Source organism: Peromyscus californicus, unplaced genomic scaffold, assembly GCF_007827085.1.
Source record: "Peromyscus californicus insignis strain IS unplaced genomic scaffold, ASM782708v3 Scaffold_16__1_contigs__length_79575227, whole genome shotgun sequence".
NCBI classification, from domain to species: Eukaryota; Metazoa; Chordata; class Mammalia; order Rodentia; family Cricetidae; genus Peromyscus; species Peromyscus californicus.
In genome coordinates, this window is record NW_026294458.1 from 71,276,701 (window position 1) to 71,284,585 (window position 7,885).

The window sequence follows — 7,885 nt, forward strand, 5'->3', positions numbered from 1 at the left end:
TCACGAGACCACAGCGGCCGGCGCTCCCGCGCCGCCTCCTCTCTGGAACTTTCTTCCCCGCCGCCGCGCTCCCGCGCTCCCCCGCGGCCCCGCCCCGCCCCGCCGCGCGCCCCGCGGCCAAGGCGCTCCGCGGAGGGTGGGCGGAGCCCGCGCCCGCGGGTGTCGATTGGTTCCGTGCCAGGGTGGGCGTGGCCAGGCCCGGGCCTATAAAAGGTCCGCGCGGGGCGGCGGCGAGGCCTGGGCTTGCGGCGGCGTTTCCTGCGGCACCTTCCGCTGTTACCGGGTTTTCTTTTTTTTCTTTTTTTTTTTTTTTTAAACTTCTCGCCCTCTCCAGGTTCCCGAGGCCGCCGCGCCGTCTCCTCGCGAAGCATGGCGATGAAGGCCGTGTGCGTGCTGAAGGGCGACGGCCCGGTGAAGGGCACCATCCACTTCGAGCAGAAGGCAAGGCCCGGGGGCCCGGGAGCCCGGGGGCGCGGGGATCGGGGCCCGGGGCGCAGGCCGCGCACCTGTAGGGGAGCCCGCCACGCCCCCGCCGCGGCCTGCGCCCCGCTAGGTGCTGAGTCACCGCGGCCTCGGGCAGGGGCTGGGCGCGGGGGAGGGAGGGAGGGAGGCCGGCCGGGGCGCCGCCGCCGCCGCCGCGGGGCCTCCCGGGCCGGTCACTTTCCGCGCCCCCGGGCGGCCCGGCCCGCCCGAGCGAGCCCTCTCGGCATCCGCTGTCCGCTGTCCCTGTCCCACGGGCTCAGCGCCCCGTGGCCACCGGCTGAGTATGTTTTCAAAAGATTGGCCAGTGCTGGTGACGAACCGGACTCGGGCAGCCACGTTTGGGGCGTTTTTTTTTTGGGAAAACAACCTCCTGGGCCGTTCTGTACTAGGTCAGGGTCGGGCCGCAAGGGTGAAAAAGGAAAGGGATGGCCGTTGCTTTTTTTCTTCTCTCCAAGCTCCCGAAAGACACCCACCCGATCGTGGGTGTTTTCTAGGGCCGCGAGTTTCTGAGCCCGTTTTGAAGCTCATGGAGAAGTATATTTTCGAAAAAATATTGTCAGTAATACTGCAGAGACACATGCGTCACAGGGAAGATCATTGTGCTGAGAGCGGGTCCAGAGCCGTAGGGAGGTTACCATCTGCAGGAAGATTCTGTTATAGTTAGCTTCATCCCGAGAGGATAGTTGATAAATGGAGTGTGGATATGCGCTCTAGAATGTTTTAACATAAATGTGAGAAGACAGAACGGAGCGAATGCAAGTGTCTCCTCTATGCGAGGGAGAGCTGATAACGTGAATTTAGTTTTTCTTAACCTGTCTCGGATTCGGCAGCTTCTTTGGCATTTGAAGGCACTTTGCTCTTTCTCTGTGTAAGCTTTTTGTTTTTGTCTTTTTTTTTTCTTCTTTTTCACACGTAAATTTCACCACTGTGAGAAAAGTCTTCTTTCCACACCGTGAGAAAGGTGAATACCAGCTAGGGGTCCCCCGCTGCGTCCAGGTTCCTGTCATCTCCTGCCTTCCCAAAGCAGCTCGCAAGATTCTTCTGGGAAGCCCGGAGCAGCTTCGTGTTGCTGGTGCCCTTTGTACCCGATAAAGACCCTTGGATAGTTCAACATTCCAGATTGGCACTTGTAATAACCTGGCTGTCGGCGCTGTTTGACTTAACCTGTTGCCAACTTTTCAGAATCAAAAATTTCTGCCCAGGGTTCCTTCTTTTGTTGAAGGAGTTGGAGATTTAAAAACAAGCTAAAAAGAAAGGTCTCAGCGTGTGTGTTCTAATCGTTGCAGTCGCTTCTTGCATTTTCTCTCTGTTGTTACAATCTGGAGCTATACTGATTTGAATTTTGGATGTGACATGACAGCACGCTGCCGGGATGGTGGCGGATGATACTGCCGTGACCTCTTTACTCTCTGTAGTATTGTTATTGTCCTTTCTTTTTGACAAGTGGGAAGTTCTCTAGATTTGAATGCCTAATGAGTTTTGTTTTTTTTTTAAAGTAGCTCTGGTTAGACCCAGGTGGACCCCCTCAGGCAGTAGGACATGATATTTTCTGGCTACTAAATAAAAATGAGGGAGCTGATGAACATCCCTGGGTGCTGGGTGGAGAACCAGGGTCCTGGGGTAGCCAGTGTGCATTTCTGTAAGAGTCAAGCCAGACACAGTGAGTGCAGTGCCCATCTGTTCCCTAGGCCTGACATCTAGTGGCCCTCCTAATTCTGTTGTTCTGTTAGGTGCTTTTTAAATGCTCTTCAGTCCGGGAGCCTGCCAGCATGGCCTCTGGCAGCAAGTGTTATGAGAAGATTGATAGGGAGGGAGGCCTAGAGCTAAGCTGCTAGTCACCCTGTGGGGAGTGGTGCACTAGAATTTGGACAGTTTTTTGTTTGGTTTTTTTTGGGGGGGGGGCTTTTGTGCCTTTTACTGTGAAGGGTAAAGGTGTGAACTAGCAATTTCCTTTGTTCAGAAGCATTGTACTCAGACTTAATGCCTTAATTTTATTTCTTTATTTTTAAATAAAGGCAAGTGGTGAACCAGTTGTGGTGTCAGGACAAATTACAGGATTGACTGAAGGCCAACATGGGTTCCATGTTCATCAGTTTGGGGATAATACACAAGGTAGGTCTATGCTGGCTAGTGACCGTCTGTACCTGGCTGACCAGTAAAACAAATGGGACTGAGCCGAGACTCAACTGTTAATGGTTAAAAAAGAATAAAATTTTCTTTTTCCTTTATTTCTTTTTAAAGATTAAGTTAAAATAACCACTTAGGTCAACCTTGAGGAAAGTAGCCATAAAAAGTGTGTTTGAGGGGCTGGAGAGATGGCTTAGCGGTTAAGAGCACTGGCTGTTCTTCCAGAGGTCCTGAGTTCAATTCCCAGCAACCATATGGTGGCTCACAACCATCTGTAATGAGATCTGGTGCCCTCTTCTGGCCTGCAAGCATAAATGCAGGCAGAACCTTGTATACATAATAAATAAGTAAATCTTTAAAAAAAAAAAAAGTGTGTTTGAATCCTTAGGTGTGAAGGAGTTGATTTTTTTTTTTAATTGTCATAGTGGCTTGAGTTTAAAACACAGAAACAAAAAAAATCGGGCTCCTTGCCCTCCAGGGTTCTCCCATTGTGCTGTAAGCCTGTATTTAAGACCTCTTCCCTCCTTCAATAAACAGCATTTGGCATTTAAAAAAAAAACCGGGCTTCTGCTTACTTGGGGTAATTCTTTGAGGTGTTTGGAGCTGGGGTTGAGGGTGGGTGTTTTAGGCACAGTGTCTGGAAACAGCCCCAAGCCTTGGCATGAGGGGCATCATGGGACAGAAGTGATGAGAACTGAAGGTGCTTAGAATAAGGTGTATTTTCTCAATTTGGGAGTAGAATCAAGTCAGCAAAATGTGGTGGGTCAAATTGCATTTAGTGATCTTTGCCACATGAGAGTAATGATCTGAATTTTATTCACACACTTGTAAGAAGAGCCCCATTCATGAGAGCTTTTCCTCCTCCCTCCTGGCCTCTCTTCTCTTGCCTCCCTCCCTTCTCCACACAGCCCAGGCTGGTCTGGAACTTGTGGTGTATTCCAGACCAGTCTCTGAACTTGTCCTTTAAGTCTTGTGTGTGCTGGGTTATGGCATGTACTGTTAGAACCTGTGTGTAATGTGGCACAATTTGGTCCACAGTTACTTATGATCAAATTTGATCCATTCTGATAATTAACTAAAATTCCCCCAAGTTGCTCTGCCTCTGCTGATAGCTTTGATTTGCTAAACTCCTTTCTGAATGCCCTGTACTTATTCTCTGGGCCTGGGTAGAGGCTGTAAACAATGGAAAGCCCTGCATGAAAGGACTTCCTGCATTGTTATGGTTGTGTTGGCCCACGAGAATACCTGTAATACTGGTTACACCCCTTGAGTTGTGTAGGGCAGCAGCCTTGGCCCTTAGGCATAAGGTTCCATTTAACAGGCTACTTGCCCCAAGTAAAGGCTAGATGGATGAACTGCTTGATGGCACATGGTCTTGAAAGACAAGTGTTTTTGTCAAAAAGGTATGCCACTTTCTGTAAAGCCAAGATCTTTAAATGAGGGACTTCAGAAGAGCCATTGAAGATCACATCTGCTCCACTTTAAAGCAAGGAGTCAGAGCCAGCATGGTATGACACTCCATGTTCCTAGCACTTGGAAGGCTGAGGCAGGAGGATCACAAGTTGCAGGTATCCTGAGCTGTAATAGTGAGACTTTGTCTCAAAAACAAAAGGAAAAGTGACAGCCTAGAGAAAGAAGGTAGCTTGAGACTATAAGGTTATACACCCCTGCTCTTTATACCACATGTTGCTTCTTGTTTCTATCACCCCAGCACACACCAGGCCAGTGTTTGCTGTGTTGGAAATTGTGAGAATGCTCATGTTGTTACATACAGGCGTTTGCTTCATAATCTAACTGCTGGTTTCTGGTGGATAGGCTGTACCAGTGCAGGTCCTCATTTCAATCCTCACTCCAAGAAACATGGCGGACCAGCGGATCAAGAGAGGTGAGCAGCATGCTCCATATGCATGATGGTGGAGAGGCCACCTGTGAGACAGAACCCAGTGGTCTCCCTATCTCTGCTTTTGTATTTTCTTTCACTTCATAGCTTCCCTATCCACAAGTGCTGGAATGGTTTATTTTGGGTAAAGGAGTTGACAAATGGGGACTCTTAATGTGATTTAGTTTTGTAGCATTTATTGAAGATGAACTAATACAAGTGCCCAAAGGAATCAATACAGAAAATGTCAAGGATAACAGTACTGTTAGTCACTAGCAAAGTAAATCATTGTGTAATAAGACACTAATGCAGATAGATAATGAAAGCTAGTTGAGACCCCATGTATATGTTCAATCTCTCAGGAAAGTCCGAAATGTAAAGACTGGCTTGATTTTATACTGGAGGCCTGGGAGCAAAGCTTGGCTAATAAGTATGCTAACTCAAGAGCCGAGTTCATCCTTTGCCACAGTCCCGGAAATGAGAATATAGCCCAGACAGACCGTGACTCTTCTCAGAGCATACTTCTAAACTTAAACTGTGTGTTCAGGGTTTCCTAGCTACCTGTTTTAAAATGTTTCCAGATCTTTGTCAGTCTGGAGAAGTGGTCAGATTTGATATGTGCACCTATTAATCCACTGATATGTATTTGCCTTAGTCAAGATGTTAATGTAGCTCTTGAACTCTGCTAATGTGAATGAAGTAGTCATCAGTGCTTATCCGCTTGATGCTGTTCTGTTAGGCATGTTGGAGACCTGGGCAATGTGACTGCTGGAAAGGATGGTGTGGCCAATGTGGCCATTGAAGATCCTATGATCTCACTCATAGGAGAGCATTCCGTCATTGGCCGAACAATGGTGGTAAGTTTTCATATAAGAACATATATAGGATTTCTTCTAACATGGTTATATACCTTTCCATGACTTGATGATGGTCAAACTAGTTATTAAAGAATCACATAAACTGTAAGAGTTCAGAATAGGAAAAAAGGTTTTATTGGATATGATAGTGAAGAATTAATTTGCCTAGGTCAGTTAAGAACACTGTTCTGCTGAGATGCAGTAGAAAGAAGGTTACATTTGATCAGACTGGGTCTAAGTAGAAGAAACAGTAGTCTTTAGTTTAAAACAGCCAGATTTTCTTGCCATGATTGCCCCCCTTACAGTTAAACATTTCGTTGAGTGTAAAATCTGCGATGGATGTCAGTATTCAAGTCTGTAGGTTATCATCGCTTGGTTACCATATGGGAGCCGTCTTCCCAAGTTACCCTCGGGAGCTGAATCTGGTTCATGCAGAACAAGTAGTAAAGGCTCTTGCCCACCTCGGGCAGCTACCTTTTCAGTAGGCACTTCCTTTCAGTTGACCCTTTATCCTTAGAATTTTCTTCAGCCCTATTGGTGAAGCAGAACAGTCATTTATAAATGTTCTAAAAATAAAATTTAAAGTCTTGTTGCTAAATAAAGATATTTAGGACTGCCTCTTATTTGTAGGCCTATAGTTCACTGACGTGAGATTTTTAATAGCAAAAAAATTTGGGGTGTGTATGTGTGAGGCTAAAGTCAGCATGTGGCCCGTTACAGTCACTTGGGTCCTTAATATTTCATTTAGAAACAGCAACATTTACCTAGCTTTTAATGGTAATGTGTTTTTGCTACTAGCAAGGAAAAGCTTAGTTGTCTGCTCTTAAATGCTAGCATAAATGCAACATTTACCTAGCTTTTAATGGTAATGTGTCTTTGCTACTAGCAAGGAAAAGCTTAGTTGTCTGCTCTTAAATGCTAGCATAAATGTTAGCTTATTTATTTAATAATAGATTGGAACATTTTGTAATGTAAATGGTCCTTCTAAATGTTTGTGGTATTGCCAGGAAGAGGTACTAATTACTTGATTGCCCAAAGCTAAATGTTGTCAATTCCTTTCAAAGGTCCACGAGAAAGAAGATGACCTGGGCAAAGGTGGAAATGATGAGAGTACAAAGACTGGAAACGCCGGGAGCCGCTTGGCTTGTGGCGTGATTGGGATTGCCCAGTAAACATTCCCTGTGTGGCCGAGTCTCAGGTCATCTGCCATCCTGCTAAACTAGAGAGAAAACCATTAAACTGTAATATTAAAAATGTAACTGTGTGACTCCTCTTTGATTGCTTTAAGGACTTGTAATGAGAACTGATAATGTTCGGAAGATGTGTATAGTTTTATAACTCACTAAACTAAAACCGGTTTCCATGTGTCTCTGTTTTGCCAGACTTAATTACACATGGATATTAAACTCAAATTAATTCTCATTCAAGCCTGTGAGTAAACATGTGTGACACTTTTTGAGCCTATTAATGTATATAAGTAAAAATTCGAAGTCAGCCCTTATATCAGCAGCAGACTCAGTGATGCTAATTTTCATAGTACTGGGTTTTGAAAGTGTTTTATGTGATACCATCAAAATGTATGCCTGGCCTTGATTGTGGTAGCCCAAACTGAATTTGATCTTAGAAAACTTGCTGCCTTTTGTTAGTAGCTTCAGAGAAATTACCTAAAGCTCTCCATTTAGATTCAGAGTACCTAACTACTTTATTTTAAAATAAAAATGTTACACTTAGATGTCATAATTGAAGAAAAAGCCCTTTAGCCACTTGCATTGAACTCATAAAAGGTAAACATATAGCCTCAGCTAGCCCAAGTTAATTTAGTGCCTACTCTCCAAGGAAAGCTGGCACCATCTATTTTGGTGCTCTGGAAAAACATGGCAGCATGGGGCGGGGGGAGGGGAGATGAAACCAAATTTGACTGGAGGTTCTGACTAAATCCTGACTTTTACAGCACAAGTTAATGAAATCGAGTATCTCTTAATACATATGTACCTAAGAAAAACTCCCTTTTAAAGGAAACACTAACCTAACTGACTTGTGACTATCTGGAATAGTTCATTCAACTGAAATATTTCTGACAAATCGGGTGTAAGCCATAGTCCTGTTCATTCATAATCATAATTTTTCAAACACAGGTCACTGGGGGATTGCTAAATTGGAAAAGGATAAATTTTGGTGTTTCCAAGTTTTAAAACTGCTCATGGGAAGTGTTCATAAGTGGTTATGTTGAAGTTTGAGGTAAATAATACGTCACAGATTTCCTTAAAAGTAGCTTTGATGTGTGGGATGATTCAAATGCAGAGATGAAACATCTGCTGTAATCACAAACCAGCTGTATTGTTTAGTGGTTCATTTCTCAGTAGTTTTAGTTGGAGATTTAAGTCTGTCCTTGAAATCTGGGCACTGGATAATCAGGTGTGTTTTTTCCTTCCCACAAGTATACTAGAGCAAGAACTTAAAAATCTAAGTAGGATCAGCATAAAACTAAAACCTGAATTGCTAGCTACAAGCGAGTTCCCCCATCATCACAAAGACCTTG

General features: G+C 44.9%; 1 protein-coding gene across 1 annotated transcript; it reads left to right on the forward strand.

The window, feature by feature from the left end:
- Positions 1–243: 243 nt before the first annotated feature.
- Positions 244–6,605, forward strand: Sod1 (superoxide dismutase 1). Its single transcript, XM_052741110.1, has 5 exons — positions 244–441; positions 2,499–2,595; positions 4,426–4,495; positions 5,229–5,346; positions 6,411–6,605. The coding sequence occupies exons 1-5, from the start codon at positions 370–372 to the stop codon at positions 6,516–6,518; spliced, it is 465 nt and encodes a 154-aa protein (XP_052597070.1). The 5' UTR covers positions 244–369; the 3' UTR covers positions 6,519–6,605.
- The last annotated feature ends 1,280 nt before the right edge of the window (positions 6,606–7,885 follow it).